Source organism: Schistocerca serialis, chromosome 5 (genome assembly GCF_023864345.2).
Source record: "Schistocerca serialis cubense isolate TAMUIC-IGC-003099 chromosome 5, iqSchSeri2.2, whole genome shotgun sequence".
In the NCBI taxonomy this organism is placed as follows: domain Eukaryota; kingdom Metazoa; phylum Arthropoda; class Insecta; order Orthoptera; family Acrididae; genus Schistocerca; species Schistocerca serialis.
In genome coordinates, this window is record NC_064642.1 from 48,793,025 (window position 1) to 48,816,717 (window position 23,693).

The window sequence follows — 23,693 nt, forward strand, 5'->3', positions numbered from 1 at the left end:
TTGAATCAGAGAATATGGTAGTATACACATGTGTATCATCAAGCCACTATTAACAGTTCTAAACTGGGTTGCATGTTAGATGCATTGTTATCCTGTATTGCAGAACATGTCACCATTTGAGTTTCTGGGAATTTTGGGACCTTATCGTTATAAATAACAACCTGTTGATCCACTTGTTAAAACAATGAGCACATTTATTGTCACACTTCAGATATACGTCATTACACATCGAAAGTATCACATAGACAGAACATAATGGCCACCTTGGCCCCAAAGAGTTTTGCATGCCATAGATGTTATGGCACGTCAGTGTTGCCACAGAGGCCCCCCCCCCCTCCCCCCCGCAGTGCAGAGCACGAGGCTCTGACTGTTGTGGGGGGAGGGTGCAGGTGTCGTGCCATCTTCGTTCAGAGGGGGAACTGGGTGGGACGGGGTCGGGGTTCGAGCCTTTTTGGATGGAAAAATGCAATCACAGTGCCACACCGGTGGGAGTATGCAGTGATTGGTTCGTGAGGTGACAGAGCGGGTGGGGGGTATAGATGGAGACATGGGGTACAACATGTACAGTGTTCCTGTGGCATCAATGAAAGATTGAATGAGGGAAGGATCTAAGGAATTGGGAATCGGTGAGGAGTGGAGAACGGAAAGTTTGAAGGTGTCATCGTCGGCGGAGTGGGGGGGGGGGGGGGGGGGGGAGTGTGGATGACTAAGAGAGAATCATTTGTTGTAGTTATACAGATGTCAGACGGTGAAAAGTGTGAGACGTTGATGGAGACGGTAGTGGGTTGTTGAATGTTGGGTGAGAAGTGTGTGACGGGCGTAGCAGGAGAGGGTGGGGTGAAGGGTGTGGACCCTGGACTCTGCCCAGTGAGGGTTCCTGGCATTAGGGGAGGGGGGGGCGTGGCCGGTGTGTCATCCCTTGAGGAGGCGGCAGTGTGGAGGTTGTCATCCGTCGTGGTCGGTGGTGTTGGGTCGCAGGAGGTGCTGTCATCTGCAGTGACCCATGCCAGCTTGAGTTGAGACACTGACACTTGTAACGTCTCCGCTCTGCAAACATTAACTCTTTAAAGCCTGTACTATGATAAGTTGATGGGCTTCACCTTATAAGAAAGGATTTTAGTAAATATGTTGACCGCGTGTACCTGAATGGAGGCAAAATCAGACTTACGCCCACTCAGTAACAACCATGATATGTCAAGCAAGTCTAAAGTGCAACTACACATTAGGACGGGCAAGAAACATACACAGCAGATGCTACCAATTGTTAATAATATGGTCGCCAGCCTAATTAGGCATTAAGTGAGTTTTTTCCTTGTACAAGTGGATGTACGTACAAGCATAACAACACGTAGTAATACTGCATTATATGGTAAATTTTAGAACCAGAAAAATCTACTGAACTAATATTTTCCCTTTCTGTACTAATTTGGGCAAGCTATAAATACACAACCTTACACTATAATGATTACTACAAACTGCGTTTTGTCTACTGATCTGACTGAAATCGGGCATAGGTTACCCTAGAAATAGCACTTTTGAAACACACAATCAATGTCAATTTTAATAAGGGTAAAACACTGATAAATTTAGGTTTAATATTGACTTTAACTTTGCAGGTCAAATCAGTTCAGTACACTCCAGAATTTAAATGAATAGAAAAGAAAAGAGTGGAAAGGGGGGGGGGGGGGACCCTGAAACTGTTATGATCACTGTGTAGCAACTATTAACTATTGGAAACATTAATCACTCAAGATTTACAAAATATGAGTTACTACTCTTTTTGTCTTATTACTTCCTCATTTAACTACCATTATTTTTGTCTCAAATTAATTAAGCTTCATTACTAAACCAGTTCCAAATTTAACTTCCAACTTTGTCAGACCTTTGTTCTTTGCTTATATTTTCATTAACAATAAAGCTCCTTAAAATTCATTCTGGCATAAAAAGGTCTGCAGGAAATTCTTATTAACATAAACTTTAAATCTTCATTTTGGGGCACTCAGATTGCACAACATGTGGAAAGGACCCTGTCTAGGTTAGTTATAAGGATAATTAATTGATAGGACAATTCTGGTAAAAGTTAAGTTGTTATTGAACAGTCAGGAACAAAACTAACACTGATCCACACGAATACATTTCTAAAGATTCAACCTGTTCGTGTCGATGCGGCAGTTGGCGGGCGGCGAGATGGCGAGGCGCACAGCACACATACAATCACAGCTATGGCTCTTGGTGTATCGGCACTTTGCTTCTTCTTAGCGTCGCAATCCTTTTCAATTCAGTGCCTATAGAAAATAGCCATTCTGTATAGTCATCGGAAACGGCACATCCGAGGCTCAATGAAACCACTATTTCCAGGATAGCCTCCTCGATCCGGATCATGTTCCTCAGACCGATGCCCAACTCCGACTGTATTGCTGAGCCCGTTATGCCGTGCCGCGCCCGTGTGCATTTTCCCGCGCTCGCCTGCCATCCACCCTTTACCGCTCCCCTACAGATAGGGTATTCACCAAAGGTTTTACATTCCACATATCCTAATACATTGCCTACGTATGGACCAGGCGCACAATTACAATTTTAAACATGTTACAATAGATTCAACATGTGTTACACTTCAATTCTGTTATAGCATTTCTTGAAATTTGACATAAATATTAACATTCACATCGAAAGTTGCTTACATTTTCTTTAACATAATGACACGAAAAGAAAAAGAAATGAAATCAAAACATTGCTTACATTAATTCATCGAAAATCAGAAGAAAAATTATTATATGTACAGTTGTTGTTGTTACATACTGTCAAGGATTTTCCTTTGATACAGATGTCGAATGTATTCGACGAGCGCCTAAGTACCCTGTAAGGGCCTGTTTATGGGGGTTGCAGGGCAGCACGCACTGTGTCATCCCTTAGCATCACAGCTTCACACATGTCTAACCACTGGTGCATGAATGTTTTAGATGGAGTGTGTGCTTTCGCGGCGGGTGCGCTCTGTCGTATGTTCTCGATTAGCACGGGGTATTCGATGGTATCTTGGAGCGGTGAAGGCTCGAAATACTCACCTGGTAGGGTCAACATCTCGCCATAGAGCAGTTCGGCCACCGAGAACTGCAGGTCATCTTTATATAGAGAACGGAGGCCTAGCAGTACCCACGGGAGGGTGTGTAACTGCCGTTCCTCATGGCACATTAGAGCTGTCTTTAATGTGTGGTGCCATCGCTCAACTAAGACATTTGATTGGGGGTCATAAGCTGTCGTGCGAATGCAGATGATGCCGAAGAGCTCACACATTTTTGTGAAGAGGACAGCCTCGAATTGACGGCCTTGATGTGTAGTAATGGTTGCCTCGACCCATCTAGTTGTTCTGTCAATAAGAGTAAGCAAGTATCGGTAACCATCCACCTGGGTAAGGGGGCCAACAATGTCGATGTGGATGTGGTGAAGTCTACCAGAAGGAGAGCGGAAGACACCTGAGGAGGGCGTGCAGTGGCGTCTGACTTTGGACCGCTGGCATGAAATACAAGTGCGACATCAGTCGCGACAGTCTTTGAGAAGCGAAGGCCATACGAAAAGCTCGGTGAAGATGTGTGTAGTTGTGTGAATGCTTGGAAGGGTGAGACTGTGCATTGTGTCAAACACCAAGTGACGCAAAGAGGAGAGGACGAGGGGGCGTGGCATGCCAGTGGAAGTGTCGCACCATAGCTCCGAGTGTGTGCTGGGGAACGTCTTGCGCCCCAGGCACAGAGAGTGATTATTGTCAGATAAAAGGCTCGCCAAGGAGTCATCTTTTGTTTGCACTTGAGCAAGAGTGTCAAAGTCAATTGAGGAAGATGTTGGCGTGGAACCAACACAGCGGCCAGGCTGCGTTAGGCGGTGGTGATGTAGAGCTCCTGGTGTCAACTGTGTCCATTGTGGAGCACTGCAGTGTGGTGTCAGTTGTCATGGCGGATGTCATGGAGATTCTATCTGGTTCCCCGCAATGGCAGGCATGTATCACCACTGTCGTGGTGTGAGCGCTGAGGAAGCGAGCTCACCCGAATAAATGGAGGGAGAAGGGGGTGGGGGGGGGGGGGGGGGGCGTGCTGTTGAGATCGCTATCCCCACTCTTCATGCTGTGCCGTCGCCTGTTAATAATCCTGAAAGCTCGATCCGCTAGTGAAAGCTTCTCATCCAAGGTGCTGTTGGTGAGCGGCAGGGGCTGTTGTTGCAATGCTAACAGCATTTTGATGAGCCACATCGACCATAATGTTGTATCAGGTAGAAAATCCACAGGTGCGAGGGTGCAGAGTCATTGCCATAGTCGCGATGGGGTGAGGTCGTGTAGGTGTTCCTCGTGAATGATATGATGAATAATCTCGTCTGGAGCTTGAGAAAGTCTTTCACAAATGAGTCTTTTCGCGTTCGTATATTTCGCTGAAGGCAGCAAGCTGATCAGAATGTCATTAATCAAATCCAAATGGTCATGCCAATGTCCCACCAAACACACAAAGCATGATTCTTCTGAGTCAATGCCTGTGGCGGCGAAAATAGTCGCCTAACGCGAACCATGTGTTGGGCTGCGTTTTTGCAAAAGTCGGCAGTTTAGGTAACTTAGTTGGTTTGGAATCCATGACCACTGGGTGTGTAAGACCCACAGGTGTGGGAGCAGTCAATAGGGCGTCTGCTGGGGGCCCGAGGGGGGGGGGGGGGGGGTATACCTGGGGGCCCAAAAACTGTTACACCCCTCAGATCGGTCTTTATTGCTGTCTGATGTCTAACGAAAGTGGGCGAGGTACTAGGAGAGGTCACATTCACTATACACTGTACAGTTCGATCAGAAAATTGAGGCTGTGCATAGCCAGGTGCAGAACCTATTCGCGGCACAGATGATGTAGCAGCCATGTTGTGGCACTGCGCCGAAAGTTTATGCAAAGTTCTGAGGGGGGTTGCGCACCCCTGAGCGTGCGATGTTAGTGGTGGAATGTCCGGATCTCTCTTCACACTTTTTCCTGTATGTTTGAAAGAACGATCTTGAGGCAAGATGGCGGGCAGTACGTACGCGTTGTCTGTGAGTGTTGTGCTACTGGAATCCACTCGCAGGTCGGAGGGCCTTAAAATGTTTTATGTATAAATTCCATGCATAGTGCAGGTGGGTGGCATGGTCGGATTCTGACCATATAAATTGTATGGCGGTACACCTCATTGTGTAGGCCACATGACGATACAGGCAATTCACTTGTACACACATGATTTTTATTGTTATTGGACTCACTGGCATCACAAACTGTCATCGGGGTCACCAAAGTGGGAATTCTGGGTCCTTGTCATTATAAATAACAACCTGTTGATCCACTTTTTAAAACAATGAGCACATTTATTGTCACACTTCAGATATATGTCCTTACACATTGAAAGTATCACATAGACAGAACATAACGGCCGCCTTGCCCCCAAAGAGGTTTTGCACGCCAGAGATGTTATGTCACGTCAGTGTAGCCATAAGTTCCTGATTTTCTGATGTGGTGGAGGACCAGAATGTAAACACTGCTCATTGGTAATATGATGTCTGGTAATGCTTCATATTGTGTACAAAAGCCAGTGCTCATCACTCTGAGTTTAGATGCTTTTACTTCAGCTGTTTTTCTTACCACAGAACTACTGAAGCTAATTGGTTACTATTGGCCACAGAATATCTTCTGTGAAACTTCTTTATGCAGTTTCATATATTAAAATATGTAACATTGTTTTTCTATGAAAGTGGGAACATACAGGCCTCTTAATTACAGAACAGACACTGTAAGTTAATTTGCTGCCTCCAGTGTGTAATTCTTTTCCAAAAACATTTTATGCATTCATATTTCTGGTTTCCAAACACATTTTTAGCCAGAATTAGTATGGATTGCACTATCTACAAATTTATGTAACATTTATAAATATATTTGCAAATTTCATTGCATTTGATTATAATAATTTCAGTAGCACACCCATGTGATGTTTCGCAGTGAAGTACTTCCAGCACTTTTATTACATTCCAGCCCAAGATCAAAATGGTGCATTACCGGAAGTAACTGTATTAATAAAAATGTTTCATTTCATGCCCTCTGTTGTGGCACAAAACTAGTAATAGCTGCTATGATATATTTTGTATAATGTTTTATTACAATCAAAATTATTTGAATTGTAGCAGAGAAAAGGATAGTCATAAACCGTATCTAAAGTGTCCCATTGTGGGTTTGAAAGAACAAACATCCCAATCAAATTAATCATGAAAAAGTGTGCAAAGATTAAATATACTGAAGAAGAATATTGGTGCCATGACTCTTTCATTGAATAGGAGACTGAAAGAATAGTAATAAACCGATTTCAAAACTAGTGATGAAGACAGTTATGAGGAGCCCAAGATTGCCACAGCTAGGGTACTGGATGATAGCTCAACCATAACCTACATGGCAAGGGAGAGAACTGGTATGACTGACAAACTTACAAGCTCGGCTTCAGATGCCAATCAGTAGAGACCAGATTATATGCATTTGCCTGTTGCATGTGCATTTGCATATTTGGCTCCTTTCCACTGGTTATTGCATATTTTAACTAAAAATTAGTGACAGCACAAAATTTTGCTCATATGTTTACAATATTTTAAAAATTTATATGGGCAGTATCTATCTCGATCTAGTTTTAATGTCTCAGAGATTTACCGTGACCTAGAACTGTGTGCAATCACTAACGAAGAGACCAATTCCTAGTGAAATCATTACAGAAGAGGAACAGGAACAAGTAGACAGAGTCAATGCTCCTGTGTCCAAGACCCTGGTTAATCCCCTCCACTGTCATACCATATGTGCCGGCAACAATTAAATTAAACTATGTAAGCATTTAGTAGCACTTTCTTTTTTTCAGCTTAGCTTTCTATTTACTTGTACACTGTTGAACATGTGTACAATGTGTAGTGTGTGACACATTGTGCGCCATGGCACCTGAAAAAGAAATGTCATTTCATGGATGGCTGACCATTCTGGAACATTTACATATGGTGGAATTGTTTTATGTTGTCGAGTTTGTGAGAAAAACGTTTCACGCAAAAAAAAGTTTCAAATAGACCAGCATGTCAAGACAAGTCTTCATATCACAAGAATACAGAAGAAAGGACAATGATAACAATTTCTGATAACAGCAAGTTGCAGTAGCAGGGATTTGTCCAAAGGTAACCAAAAAATTCGGTTTAACTGGGATCCATGTGAAGCATTCATTGCAAGCAATATTCCTCTTTACAAACTTACAAACTGTATCCTCAAAGGCTTCCTGCATAAATACTGCTTAAATCAAAATATACCAGATGAATCAACATTGCGTAAAAATTACATACTGACAATTTATGTAAATGTTCTGGAAGAAATATGCAATGAACTCAAGGACAGCATTATCTGGATTTCAGCTGACCAAACTAAAGACACTTGTAGCTATTACATTGCAAATTTATTTGTTGATGCTTTAAAAGAGGAGCCTTCTTCTTCCTATTTAGTGGCCTAAAAAGACGTTGAAAAAGTAAATCACTCTATGATCGCCGTATTTGTGAATGAGGGTATTAGAAAAATTTTTCCAGACTCTTCTGTGGATGAAAGGGTGTTTGTGTTTATTTCAGATGTTTCTCCCTATATGATCAAAGCATGAAAAGCCCTCATAGTATTTTATCCCAATTTGAATCATGTGACATGCTTTGCTCATGGAATACATTGACTTGCTGAAGAAGAACGTTCCACATTTGTGAATTTAAATAAACTGATTTCATCAACAAAGAAAGTGTTTCTATAGGCCTCTGCTTGTATCAAGACCTACAAAGAAAAAACACCAAATGTGCCTTTACCCCAGAACTAGTGATAACTCATTGGGACACACAACTGGTCACACAGCTGGTCAAGCTGTGTTTTACAATGAACATTTCAAAGCCACTAGAGGAGTGGTAAACCACTTCAATAGTGCAGAGGCTTTGTCAGTTTACCAATGCAAGGAAGCTTTTAATGATTCTGGTATTAAAAAAGACATTGCTGTGATTATCACTCATTTTTCCCATATACCTGCAAGTATTAAAAGGCTTGAAACTCTAGGTTTGGCATTGAATGAATCTATTCAGTTGATGAATAAAATTATTCTAGTGAACTCCTCACTGCAGGAGGTATACCCAAGAAACCTTAAAGAAAATTTTGAAAACATTTTAAACGATAACCTGGGCTTTGATTCTTCATGCCAAATTGATAATTTTATTAATGGGATGGGTGAACTTTTACCAGAAACAATAAGGGCCAACATAGCACCCAAATTCAAATACTGGCCAGTTACCTCAGTTGATGTAGAATGGTCCTTTTCTGCTTATAAAAATATTTTGAGTGATCAAAGACTCAATCTTGCTACCAAAAACTTGGAACAGTACTTGGTCATTTATGTTTATAACAACAGAAAAATGTAAAATGAACTGTAAATTATGCTTTAGTCCAATAGTATTAATTAAAAGTTAATGCTGTTCAAAAGAATTTGTGATGGTATGATGTTTTTTAAATAAAATATTACAGAGCTTTTGAGCATGCCCCTCTGCATGTGTTATATCTGTACACATCAATTATTTCACTGTGAATCACTCACATTGCACCCAATTATTACCAGCAACAACAGCAAAGAAGGAACAATTCTTGAAACATGGTATGTGTCCCCACTTTCTAAATTTTTAAAAACATCTACCAGAAAGTATTCAGAAAATGATATCAACATTCTAAATGTACCGATATTTCACGTGGCCGGCGCTCTTCCCTGTAATTGATATGCGCGGGTTCAAATTTGAGATAATGACCATGTTTTTTTTATTATTTGATCTAGCATATTTTGACACTTTTCATGTGTTTTTTATGAATTTTTCATGCATATTTATATGTATGTTTTAAGGTTTTTATGGTGCATATAATCCAGTCTCTATTAATCAGTAATGAATTATGGTAAAATATATGTCTGCTCCATATAATTTTATTTTTTAAATTAGTTTAATGTAATTTAATTTCACGCCACTTCAAAACAAAAGGCTAAATATTATGCTGATTTGTACAATGACGAATTGCCTGATGCCAGTAATGCTGTTATATGGAGTGATCTGTTCCTACTTGTTCCACAGTGTAGCTACACATTTCAGTAAATAAACATCAACATACTCTCATGTAAACTGCCATTAGTCATACAACAGGTAGCATATTATAACCTACTTGCCTGTAACACTGTCAATGATGCTTTGTGAGCATTTCCTCCAGGAAATGTTTAATCTAAAATCTTCAATGTTTCATATCACATTTTTAAGTTATCCACCAGATTGTCAATAATGACATTAAATATATTGATCTGGAATAAATCTATTCCTGGTTTCATCATGAAGTCATTTTCTCTTCTGAGTGTGCACCTCCCAAAATTCAGGATAAATATTAATTGCACTGGAAACAACTTTAGATCAGAAGGAATGGTGTCCCAATTTTTGCGAAGATTTTTCAAGTCACTTAATAACCTCTCTGAGTGTCTTACCTCAAACTCAATGTAGCTTCTTGGGCATGTAGTAATTTGCTTCACCAGCCAATTAGTGTCACCAACTTAAGCTAAATAGATGCCATGATTAAATACCTTAATGATCTCACATAATCCAAAACACCCCATACCACAGATCATGTTTTAGCTGACAAATTTTACTTACTGAGAGTTTCAACAACAACTATAAGCTTATCCAAGTGAGCTGCAATTGATATTGCAGCACAAACCTGAGTATTCCAATGGGTATCAGACATGAAATATAAAGATCTTCCAACACACAGTTTTGGAATTTCCTAACATTGTGGACTGCTACTGAACAGATTGTAAGAAGTTGAATTTCTCTGAATAAAGTATCTGTATCATGGCAATTCACAGCTGCTTGTACTCCACATAATTCTATGACAAACACATGAAGAAATAAAATGCTCAATAGCAGTTTTCATTTTCTGATTGCAATCTATGAATTCCAACAACTGTTCATTTATTTCACATTTATTAATTTTCTTTTGGAAGTAAATATAACTAAGGATGAATGTTGTTTGCTCATATGATTTGAATCAAGAGTCGCAGCAACACTAATTGAATAATGTTTCTAATTTTCTCTGTGTTCCAAGATGGCACCCCTGACATGATTGGCACAACTAGAAATAAATCCATTCTGGGTATCACATGACAGATAATGCACATATAAATGCTTTCCAGATTCTTGTTGGTCTCTGACATTGCTAATGTGTTTTGCAAGAACTGGATCATAGTGACTCAGAAGTTCTAAGATTCTGAGGATATTTCCATTATTTTGATCTGCAATTTTCTGAGCTAAACCTCTGAATGCCAAGACTTTTTGACGAGGAAATAATGTCACTTCAAGTAAGATGAGAGCTTCAATACAAGTTGGCTGTTCTATGGACAAACAAAAGAAGAAAATTAGCTCTTCACTTCTGAGCATCAGCATTACCAATGTACCACTATCATGTAATTTCATTTCTTCATTTTCATGACTCTTCCAGGACAACTTTTTACAAACAGAAATACTCTGTTTTCTATTTACTCTGAATTCAAAATATTTTCCATATTTTCTGTCCAAATCACCTCATGATGGAATCAGAAACACCTTACTTCTGAATGTTGGCAAACTTACCAAAATATGATGTTTCACAGTTGCTGGCATGTACATTTGTTGGGGAAATGTTTTGGTAGGACTTCAAACAACATTTAAACAAAGTACTTTTTTGACTCCATCACAAAGTAGTTTTAGTGCAAAATGTCTAAAGAAAATATAGTGCATTCAAGATTAAACATAAAATAGACTCATAAAACTGAACCGCTGAAGTGGAAAGGAAGACTGCTTATACTGGTGCTGGGGTAGTGTTCTTTTATTTATTAATTTATACAAAATTTGTTTTACAATAGCAGCCTGATATTTGCCAACTTAGCTTCCTGGGAGATCCAAACCCTTGAGAGGCTTGGTCCCCCCATGAGGCTTGGGCCCCAAGAATTTTGATCCCCCCACCCTCTTGTTGGGCCTGTCTGTCCTTTCATGATATTGTCATTATTCCATCCTGTATTTTCCATTGTATAAATAGATGAATAAAATGGATGACGTGACTGTGTTCTAGGTATGAGTGTGTCTAAGGTGTGACAAAAAATTAAAATAATTTTGCAGTGTTTTTTATGTATTATTATACCCACTTTCTGTACACAGTGAACTAAATGCTGAATTCTGCACTTAATTATAACTCTGTAAGCATTTTAGCATTCTTTTTCTTGTGTGAAAGTGATCTATCACATTACAGTGTTTCAGTCTTTTTCACTCTAATTGTAATTATTTTTGGGTAACTAGTAACTTTATCAGATTGTGTTTGTCTTAGTAGTTTTAAAATTGTGGAGCATCAGCGTGAACTAATCATGTCTTCTTGTGTCAGTTTTTCTCCATAAAGTCACATTAGAAGTTTTAAAATTGTGGAGCATCAGCGTGAACTAATCATGTCTTCTTGTGTCAGTTTTTCTCCATAAAGTCACCTCCTCTTACAATTAGTAATCACGACATTCTGGAAAAACATATAGTCTGACAACTTTGCTAAGACCCTATGCTACAAAATAATCTAAAAGAACTGGATGTATAGCTTTGCTACCATAATCATGGCTGCAAAATATTTAAACATGATTTACTTTCAGTGTTTCCAAAATAGTTGTAAAAGACATAAATTTGTAACCGTTCTTATTACAGAAAGGATGTGAGACTTCCTGTGCAGTTGCAGAGAGCAATGGCTGCTGAGGCTGAAGCAGCCCGAGAAGCAAGAGCGAAGGTGAGCATTATCAGGTTCTGGTTTGTAGTGAATATGCTACACTATTACCAAAATGGCACAGTATTAAACCAGATAACAGCTATCAATGGGTGAACAATTAGTAACAAGCAAGCACTGGATTTTTGGACTAAACTTCCAAAGCAGTATTTGTTATTTTCACACTCACACTAAATACTCCTACTGTCTGTTTGGAATGTTCCTGAATTGTAATCTGATATTAATTACAGAAATCAATATTTAATATTATCAGTCAGTGTTAATCAGTGTTGCATTATTATTCATCATTATTCTGCATCACATGGTAACAATACACCATACATCATAGTGGCAACAGAAAATTCTTGGTAGAATATATGTAATGGAAGTAAAGGTAACAGCTCACCTTAGAGCTCAGACTCTCAGTTATCAGTAAATACATAAACAATGCTAAGAATGCTGCTGAAGTTTTTAATGAATATTTCTTGAGAAATAATAGAATACACATACATACTCAAACATATCCCTGCCCAACCACATTGTGACAGTAGAATGAATGAAGGAGGGGATATGAGACAGTGGTGGAGGTTGGTACAGTACAGGGACTAGCAAAGACCTAGACCAGGAGGACTGCTGTATCAAAGGATTTATTGCAATGGCAGTTTCCATCTATGTAATTCACAGAAGCTGGTATTGGAGGGAAAGTTCCAGGTGGCATGGGATGGAAAGCTTATTCAAAGTCGAGCATGTTATGTTCAGCATTGTTTTCCATCCTTGGTTCAGCTCTGTTGTTGGCCATAATTTGGCAGTGGCCATTAATTTGGGTTTCAGCTGGCTGGTCATCATTCCTACAGAAAATGTGGCACAGATATTACAGCAGTGCCACTATGTGATACAACTGTTTCTACAGATTGTCCTGCTTCTGATAGGATAAGATATATCTGTGGCAGGGCAGTAGTAGTATGTACTGAAAGAGTGCATTTGACAGGTCTTACACCTGGGTCTTCCACAGGGAAGGGGTTGAGGTTGGGTATGGCATAAGGATGGAATAGGGTATTTTGTATGTTAGGTGATTGGTGGAACACCTCTTTGGGAGGGTTGGGAGGGACTGTGGACAGAATGTTCCTCATTTCCAGGCATGATGATAAGTAGTCAATGCCCTGTGATAAGATATGGTTAAATTGTTCAAGTCAGAGGTAATATTGGATGAAACAGGCGGTGAGTAAGGGATGATGCTCCTTTGCAGTTGATTCAGAATGATGGTTGGAGGCTTGTAGGTGTGTAGGGATATGGTCAGGGAAATATGTATGTTGACTAAATTTAGGGGTAATGCCTGCCTGCAAAGGCCTCAGTAAGATCTTCTGCATACTGTGCAACAGATCACCTGTTACAGCACTTGCAATGTCCATTGATGACCAGGCTGTACGACAGGGGCTTTTTAATGTGGAACAGATAGCAAGGAAATTGATGTCCAGGAAGGTAACATACTGGGCTGAGAAAGAGGAGATAAATTACGTTGGGGAGAAGTCATTGAGGCTTTGGAGGTATGAGAACAATGTGTATTGACCCAAGGGCAAATACAAGAACAGGGTTAGACAGATGATACGCATTAAGACAATTATCTCTGCAGATTTAGGTGACAACTAAAGGGTACAGTGGTATGGTTCATATTTAAGAGGACAGAACTTCAGGTCCCTATGCAGGCATGCAGATTTAGGTTTTCTGCAATTTTACTAAATTTCTTAAGTAAAATGCTGAAATGGTTCCTGTGAAAGGGTACAGCTGTTATAACCTTTAATCACTAATAAATTGCGTGGATACACAAAAGTAGGGACAATAGCGGGTTACATGCTATTAACTCCGTATCTGTCATTAGACTGCCATGCCTTGACATGTGGCCGGCGCCGTTCATAGCCAGGTGGCGCTCCCGCGCTCGGCCGAGCTGCGGAGCGCCTCTATTGCCGTGTTCACGTACTGACGTAGCGGCACTTTTAAATCTCGTGGCACTGTGACAACACTTTTCCCCCCTTGAAAAAAAAAACACTCACTTCCTTGGAGACACGGACAGTGCGGAGACATCCATGGCCTCTTGGGAGGCCCCGAGAAGATCCCGCGGAGAAACACGAGAGTATGGTCGAAAATGTCCAGGATGGAAGCTTGCGCGTGGAACGCGCCTCCTGGATGAGATGATGGGGGAAAACTCCGGAGCAGCATCCATAGGTGTCATGGACCTGGGGGTGTGCCCCAGCGAGATGGGTCCCGGAGAAGGTGGCGTCGCGACTGGGGCGGTTCCAGCGTACTCGGAAGCGGTAGCGACGTCGGCTGCAGCAACACGCCCGGAAGATCGGCAGCAGCGACAGGACTGGCTTCTCGGGCTGGTGGAGACGAAAGAAGGGGCGGTGGCACCGGCGTGGCCACCACTCATGGGCGCATCTGGTCGTAATGGTGAACAACCATGCCGTCGTCCGTACGTATTTCACAAAGCCGGCGGCCGCGAAGAGCCTGGACCACCCCTGGAATCCATTTAGGGCGAGATCCATACACCCGTGCCCACACACCGGCACCCACCGGGTATTTTCCCGCACTAGGGGACACAGTACAAGGCCTGACAGGGTGAAGCAGGTGCAGTAGAGTGCGCGGTTGGCGGCCATGCAAGAGTTCAGCAGGGCTACGATCACCCAGAGGCGTGAAGCGATAAGAACTCAGAAATTGCAACAGAGCGTCATCTGTGGAAAAATCACTAAGGAATTTTTTCATCTGGCTTTTGAAAGTGCGGACAAGGAGCTCACCTCCCCATTCGATTGCAGATGGAAGGGCGGTGCTGTAACATGATGAATCCCTTGTCCAGTACAAAAATCACGGAAGATCTGCGAAGAGAACTGAGGGCCATTGTCCGTGACAATCGTGGATGGAAGACCTTCTAGCGCAAAGATTTTGGACAAAGCCAGCGTCGTCGCCGCAGTGGTGGGCGACGGACATCGAACAACAAACGGAAACTTCGAGAAGGCGTCAATCAACAGTAGCCAATAAGTGCCAAGGAAGGGGCCGGCAAAGTCAGCATTCACCCGTTCCCACGGCTGCGCCAGATCAGGCCACAGAGAGGGCATAGTACGAGGTGCAGCAGTTGTTGAGCTCACTGACCACACGCAGTGACCATGTGGGCGATGTCTGAATCAATACCGGGCCAATAAATGTGCCTGCGGGCCAGGGACTTAGTCCGAGAAATCCCCCAATGGCCTTCATGCAATAGTTTGAGAACATCTTTGCGAAGAGAGGCTGGCACCACGACCCGTGGAGATGCGCCATCTGTGGCCAGAAGAACAACACCCTCATAAACAGACAGATGAAGGCGCAAGGCATGGTAGCTGCGAAGGGGTTCCGATACCCGGCCCTTGGTCCAGTCCGGCCAACACCGTTGAACAAAACCGATCACCTGACCCAAGACCGGGTCCTGCGCAGTAGCCGACGTGACCTGCGAACCTGTAAGTGGAAAACCCTCGACCGCACGACGTTCTTCCTCATCAATGTGGAAACAGAGTAGTTCATCTTGATCGAAAACCGGGTCAGGGCCCATCGGCAAACGCGACAACGCGTCAGCGTTGGCGTGCTGGACCGTGGGGCGATAGTGAATCTCATAGTGAAAACGAGACAAGTATAAGGCCCAACGTTGCAGGTGGTGAGCTGCCTTATCTGGAAGCGATGCCGAGGGGCTGAACAGAGAGACCAGTGGCTTGCAGTTGGTGATGAGGTGAAACTTAGAACCATACAAAAAAACGCTGAACTTTTTTCGAGCATAAATGATAGCGAGCGCCTCCTTTTCAATTTGAGAGTAACGCCATTGGGCATCGTTGAGGGTCTTGGAAGCGTAGGCGATGGGTCGTTCCGACCCATCCTCATACCAATGGGCGAGAACAGCCCCTAGGCCGTACTGTGACACGTCAGTCACCAGAACCAAGTGCTGACCCGGACGGAATGTGGCAAGACAAGGCACCGACTGCAAATGAGCCTTCAGGCGGACAAAAGCCTGCTCACACTCGTCGGACCAGCAGAAAGGAACGTTTTTGCATAACAGCTGATGCAGAGGATGAGCCACCGCCACCGCGGAGGGAATGAATTTGTGATAATAAGCAATCTTGCCTAGAAACGCCTGAAGTTCTTTGACCGCAGACGGCCAGGGTAGAGCGGTAAAGGCTGCAACATGCTGTTGTAGAGGACGTATACCCTCACGGGACAAGTGGAAACCAAGATAAACAATGGAGGGTTGGAAGAACTGTGACTTGTCCAGATTGCACTTCAACCCAGCCGAATGCAGAACCCGAAACAGTGAACGCAAATTGAGAAGGTGCTCCTCAGCGGAGGCCCCCGTGACAACAATGTCATCCAGGTAGCTGATGCAGCCAGGAACGGAGGCCGTGAGCTGTTCCAAAAACCGCTGAAAAATGGCCGGCGCACTCGCGACGCCAAAGGGTAAACGCTGGTACTGATACAACCCACAAAGAGTGTTGATGCCGAGAAATTCCTTGGAAGACGCATCCAACGGCAACTGATGGTATGCCTCCGATAAGTCAAGTTTGGAAAAGAACTGGCCCCCAGCGAGCTTGGTAAATAACTCCTCAGGACGGGGAAGAGGATAAGTGTCAAGGAGGCTCTGAGCGTTGACAGTGGCTTTAAAATCACCGCACAATCGCAGACTCCCGTTTGGTTTAGAAACCACCATGATTGGCGATGCCCATTCGCTGGAGGTAACAGGAAGCAGAATCCCTGAAGCTGTTAACCTGTCTATCTCAGCCTTGATAGGCGCACGCAACGCCATCGGAATAGGGTGTGCCCGGAAAAAGTTAGGGTGAGCTGTAGGTTTAAGAGTAATGTGGGCTTCAAAATCCTTGGCCCGACCCAGACCAGTAGAGAACACGGACGAGAATTCAGAACACAATCCATCCAGCTGTTGATACGGAATATCCACAGATATGAGGTGCACATCATCATCAATGGAGAACCCAAACAACTGGAAAGCATCATAACCGAACAGGTTTTCCATGCCCGCATGATCCACCACATAAAACATGAGGCGCCTAACAACAGACTTGTAGGCAATGGAAGCATCAAACTGGCCAACGATAGGAATTTTCTGCTTATTATAAGTTTGCAGATTTCGCGTAACTGGAGACAAGGGAGGGGAGCCCAACTCCAAATATGTGCGAGAATTAATGAGAGTTACTGCAGAGCCAGTGTCCACTTGCATGCGAATGTCTTTATCCAGAACACGAACAGTAACAAACAACTTATTTGTCTGAGAAAGCACACAGTTAACATCCATGTCCGATGCCTCGTCCTCGTCGACACAGAAGCAATGTGGCCTTTTTTCCTAAATGAATTACACGTGGCCCAACATTTTGGGCACGCGGCCCTGTCATGTTGTACGAAACAATGTGGACAAGAAGGAAGTGCGGAACGAACCTTCTTCTGTGGTTGCTGTTTTCGCTGCGAGCGTGGTGGCCCAACGCGACGTTGTTGACGCGAGTGAACCGCTGCCACATCATCGTTCCCCTGTGAAACAGGCAAATTGTCCGTGTCGAAGTGGTCTGTACAGTGCCCACATCACACCACGCGTCTATTTGCGCACCAGCAGCGTGAGACACTTCAAAAGATTGAGCGATGCTGAGAACTTCCGACAACGACGGGTTTGGCAGTTGTAAGGCACATTGCCGAACTTCTTTATCAGGAGCAAGCCGTAGAATAGCGTCCTGAACCATTGAATCAGCATAAGACTCATGATGAGTGTCCGTGACAAACTGACATTTCCTACTCAGACCGTGTAGTTCCGCCGCCCAAGCCCGGTAAGATTGATGGGGCTGTTTATGACACCGGTAGAACACCACGCGGGCGGCAACGACGTGGGTGTTTTTTCGGTAATAGTTAGACAATAATTCACACATTTCTTGGAAGGACAGAGAGGAAGGTTCCCGCAGAGGGGCTAACTGAGATAGCAGCTGATAGATCCGTGGGGAAATCCAAGATAGAAATAATGACTTACACATAGGAGAGTCGACAACGCCGAAAGCCAAGAAGTGTTGCCGCAAACGCTTCTCATAATCCTCCCAGTCTTCAGCGGCCTCGTCGTAAGGAGGGAACGGAGGCAGAGAAGAGGAAGACAGACGATGAGTTAGCGACGTCGACAACGCCTGAATAGCAGCCGTCAGCTGTGTTTGTTGTGCCTGAATAGCAGCCGTCAGCTGTGTTTGTTGTGCCTGAATAGCAGCTGTCAGCTGTGTTTGTTGTTCAATGAGCGCTTGCATAAGCTGTTCCATGTCAGCCCCGACACGAACACACAATGCCACAACGCAGGAAAAAAAATATCCCATCCTCGTCGCCAAAAAGTGTTATAACCTTTAATCACTAATAAATTGCGTGGATACACAAAAGTAGGGACAATAGCGGGTTACATGCTATTAACTCCGTATCTGTCATTAGACTGCCGTGCCATGACATGCGGCCGGCGCCGTTCATAGCTAGGTGGCGCCCCCGCGCTCGGCCGAGCTGCGGAGCGCCTCTATCGCCGTGTTCGCGTACTGACGTAGCGGCACTTTTAAGTCTCGTGGCACTGTCACAACAACAGCTAATTTCCTTGTCAATCGTTTATCAAGCTGCACTTGGGTCCATTTCATCCACAGCAGGATGTTTAAACCTCTCCTTCTCTTTTTTGTTCCTTTCTTGAAATGTCACATGTTTTCCTTTCTGCATATGTACCTGTAGTCTTCATAAATCTTGAATAGTTCATTTCACAAGAAGTCAAGCAGTGTATCTGTCCTCTCCCTTAGCTACAAAATGACTTTTCATCATTCTCCTTTTAGCATGTGGGTTTTGTTAGATTACACTATAGTGTCTTGTTAAATATGCATGTGATGTAACAGTTATGCAAGCTGTTTATCTTACAAAGATTTCTTCACCAGTTGTGACAACTGAAATTTGGCACTAGACCACTATGTATCCCAGATCTCCCATGTCTCACAAGCCGTCACCTAGACCAAATCGGCCATCCATGTGTACATTCAGTACTCTATTGTAACAGACATTTCCCTAAGAGGAACATTGTCATAACTTTCTTCCCTGTCATGCTGTTCCATTACACTCTATATATTGCTCATGGTGTTCAGGAGCAATTTTCATAGGCTCAACTGAATTTGTCACATCTCTTACCAATTTCTTATCATCATAAACATTACAGTAAAGAACCAATGCATGTATTCACTTGAAACAGTGTTAGACATTACTTGTAAAAGTTTTCAGTACTGATACATCATAATGACAATTCATGTGAGGAAATTTAACAATATAACACATTTTTTATTCCCTAGCATCTCAAAGTTACCACTCGACTAATACCATACTACCAAGCTGGAATTTTATTCATTATATTAATCCCATGTGTAAAATGACTGCTATTTCACATGCTGTTCATGAAAATTTGAGTACTAGCATACATAAACTCATTGGCATCACAATGCCAGCAACTGTAAAGATTCTGGAGAGTTTGGAATTTCCAGAAAGAATATTTTTCCAGAAACAATTTAATAATCACCTAAAAACCAAAATATGGATTTGAACAATTCATAACAATAGTTAAAACTTATCGATAACTACCATTCCTAACTAATATGAAGTTGTGAGGGAAGTAAAAAAACTGAACCATAGTCAGCTAAAATTAAATTACAAATTAAATATGAAAGTAATATTTATTTCCCACAACTAATCACAATGTTAAAGAGATAATTACAATGTTTATTCCACAAGATTTCAGGATTGCAGCCGGATCTCATCGACTTCTTTCCACGATATTTCGGCTGACAACCTTACAGCCATCTTCAGGCGAGTGTTTGACACTGGAGATTGCTAGTGCAAGTCGCTCTATTTATACGTAAAAGTGCCGCAGGTGCACATGCACAAGTTACTGTAGCATGCGTGCCACCTGTCGATTCCAAGGCTCTCTACAATATTACTGCATCTATGGAGCGCAAACGAACGCGTGAAAAAAGTAAAACATGCATGCAGACGTGTCCAAAACAATAAAATGCAAAATATTCAATATTAAAATTAAAATTACTTGTCGCTCGACATGTCAGAAGCCATAAAAAGTTTTCTTTTGGTTGAAATTAAAGAAATCAATGGGTCCCAGGCCTTATTCAATAAAAAGCCGCCATCACGATTAATGAGATTTTCCGCTAAATGTATTTCCATGGATTCCTTCACAACTGAATCCCAGAAGGATCTCGATGGGGCCAAGATTTTCATGGCTGAATAATCCATAGTATGTCCTGTGGAAATACAATGTTCTGCTATGGCCGGCTTACTGGGCTGTAAAAGGCGAGTGTGGGGCTCATCTTCAACGCAGCGGTCGTGTACTGTGCGTGTGGTCTGACCAATGTAGGCTTTCCCACACTCGCAAGGTATTTTATAAATTCCAGCCTTCCGTAATCCCAGATCATCCTTGGCTGAGCCTAGAAGAGCAAGAGTCTTTGCAGGTGGCCAGAAGATTGCTTTCACACGATGTTTCTTTAAAATTCTGCCTACTTTCGATGAAATGTTCCCCACATATGAGAGAAATGCTCTGGACTTATACACCTCCTTATCCTCTTCATCTTGTGGATGGTCACGTTTTTTCCTCCTTAAAGCAGTACTGATCTGATGTGCAGAATATCCATTATGTTGAAATACCGATTTCAAGTGCTCTAATTCGTCTGCAAGGCTGTCTTTATCAGACACGACATGTGCCCTATGCACCAACGTTTGAAAGACGCCCATAGTTTGTGACGGGTGATGACAGCTTGACGCCTGCAGGTACAGATTGTATGCGTGGGTTTTCGATAGACAGAATGCCCCAATGACCCATCCACCCTGCGTTTAACCATGACGTCCAGAAATGGTAGGCAACCATCCTTTTCAACTTCCATCGTAAACTGAATGTTTGTGTGGATGGAATTGAGATGTTGTAAAAACCGTGAAAGCTCTTCTTCACCGTGAGGCCACACTACAAAGGTATCGTCCATGTACCACCAGAAGACTGTTGGTTTCAACATCGCCGAATCGAGAGCCCTCTCCTCAAAGTCTTCCATATAAAAGTTTGCTACCAGAGGGGACAGAGGACTGCCCATGGCAACACCGTCAAGTTGCTCAAAATATTCATTATTAAATAGAAAGTAAGTAGAGGACAGGGCATGGTGAAACAGCGCCGTTATATCGCCCGTAAACGTATTGCCGATAAGTGACAATGAATCCAGAAGAGGGACCCTCGTGAATAGTGAAACGACATCGAAACTTACTAACAAGTCCGAATCCTTCAGCTGTAGTGTTCTCAGTCTATTGATAAAGTCCGCAGAGTTGTGAATATGGTGCGTACATTTGCCAACAAAAGGTCTTAGTAGCGAAGCCAAATGACTAGATGCCACCTATAGGAAAATTAAAGAGACCTTTGAAGCACAGAGAGGTGCCTTAGGAATTTCAAGAGCTGAGCTGGCAATCCACTACTAACAAAAGAGGAAGCTGAAATGTTGAAGTAAAATATGCAAGGACTGTAGAAGGTAAATTAATTTCTAGACAATATTTTAGAAAGAGAAGAGGAAGTAAATGAACATAAGGTGGGACATAAAGTCAAATGAAGTTTCCTGGTGTAGACAGCATTCCCTCAGAATTATTAAGATCCTCAGGAGAGCCAGCTATCTTATGTACAAGATATGTCAGACAAGTGAAATCCTCAGATTTCAAGAAGAATCAGTAAATCCTATTCCAAAGAAGGCAGGTGACGATATGTATGAATATTACCAAATTCAAAAGCAAAGCAAACCTACATTTGTAGACTTAGAGAAAGCTTTTGACATTGATGACAGGAACACACCCTTGGAAATTCTGAAGGCAGCACAGATTAAAAAAACATAGATTGAAAAGCTATCTACAGCTTGTACAGAAACCATGCTGCAGTTTTAGGAGTCAGAGGGTGTGAAAATGAAGCCATGGTTGAGGAGGGAATGAGAAGGGTTGCAGCCTCTCCCCAGTGTTATTCAGTCTATACATTGAACAAGCAGTAAAGTAAACCAAGGATAAATTTAGAAAGAGAATTAATGTTCAGGGGGAAGAAATAAAAATTTTGCAGTTTGTAGATGGCATTGCCGAAATGTTTGGTCATCCAAAGATACAAAATATCTGACAGTGAGCAAAGTAAACTTTGAAAGTAAAGTGTAATAGTTTCTTTTTGACAACTCCTTCTATTCCTTAGAAGAATTTCTGTCATAGTAATGTGTAAAAGGAGCTGGGTAGAAATTGCTAACTCACATGTGTATATTTAATAATAAAAAATAAAACAAAAAAACTTATAAATGTTCAACATGTAGCCATATTTACAAAATAATTTGTGTAGTGAATGTAAAATGGCTTGTTCCTTATCATAAAGATTTATCATAAAAATGATCTGTGGTATCTGTCACTGAGGGCAACCTTTGCTCAAAAGTCAGTTTCAACCTTTGTTTAAACTTTCCCATGCTTCTGTTAGAGCAATTAATTCATGTAGCTTCAGTAAATGTAACTGTTTTAACTGTTTCTACCTAGTATTGGCTTCTGTTCACACAGGTATTGGACTATTTCAGCAGAACTACCACTGCCCAAGTGGTGAATAAGGTCTTCTTTTTATCAATCACTTTCAAAAAGATTTATTCTAGAGTTGTCTAATATGTATTTGGTATGGGCATGGTTGCAGGTAATTGCAGCTGAAGGTGAACAAAAGGCTTCAAGAGCCTTACGAGAAGCATCTGAAGTTATTGGAGACTCTCCTGCTGCTCTCCAGCTCCGGTATTTGCAGGTAATTAAAATAAGAAACAGTATTTTAGCACTAATGATAAAAATAATTCTTCTATAGAGCACTCATTTATATTGTACATAATTCACTGGGTTGGCATCCTTACCAATTTGAATTAAAGAAAGAGAAGATTCAATGAAGAACTAAATGATTCTGGTCAGTCTTTTGATTAGTTAGTGCAAGATTGTTGCATATACATTAAACAGAACCCTGTAAAACAATACAGTGACACAATAAGGGTACTTAACATTGGGAATAGGCTAAATCTAAAAAAAATTCAGAGCCTGTGTTGCAAACAGAATAAAAAATACATGATTTTCTTCAACATACATTTCTTACAGTGATGATGGTACTAAAATAATGGAAACTTCAGCATATACAGAGGAATAATGACCACCATTCTTTGTGTGTGCCATCAACTTCTCTATCCATACTCTAAAAACCACTGTGAAGTGCATGTAAACTTTAAAAGAGATACAGAAAAATTAATTTAAAGTCCGAATCTATTATACTACTTGGTTTTCAAGTTATATTTAAGAACTGAGACTGCAACACCCAAATATGCAGTTTGTGTTGTTTAAGAAAAATACATGGAATAATTTATTGCTGGACAGGCCATAAAGGGCCAATGGTACCAAACAGTACCATGTCATCCTCAGCCCACAGGCATCACTGGTTGCAGATGTGGAGGGGCATGTGGTCAGCAAACCACTCTCCCGACCATATGTCAGCTTATGACACTGTGAAGCTAACAAAGCATCTCAAATCTTTGTAGGTATTTACACGCACTGACTGTCATCACAAATTCAGAAACAGTGTTAATACGTGACATATATAATAGTTGCGATTATGCTGCACTTGTGAACTTTTAAATACTGACTTAGTAAAAATAGACCAATGAGCAGAAAAAGTGGAAATGTTGCATTAATCACATTAGTATTTGTGCTGCAGCATGGAGAAATGGTTTTCCAAATAGGATATTGCTGGCAAAATGTGTGGAATAAGGCAGTTTAGCTTACAGCTGTTGATCT

General features: G+C 42.0%; 1 protein-coding gene across 3 annotated transcripts in view; it reads left to right on the plus strand.

The window, feature by feature from the left end:
- The window catches only part of LOC126481214 (band 7 protein AGAP004871), a 552,309-nt gene that overhangs the window by 493,163 nt on the left and 35,453 nt on the right, over positions 1-23,693 (plus strand). For all 3 annotated transcript variants that reach the window (XM_050104815.1, XM_050104817.1, XM_050104818.1), the window contains 2 exons: positions 11,765-11,843; positions 22,564-22,665. In XM_050104815.1, the coding sequence (XP_049960772.1) occupies positions 11,765-11,843; positions 22,564-22,665 (181 nt within the window). The remainder of the gene's footprint in view (positions 1-11,764; positions 11,844-22,563; positions 22,666-23,693) is intronic.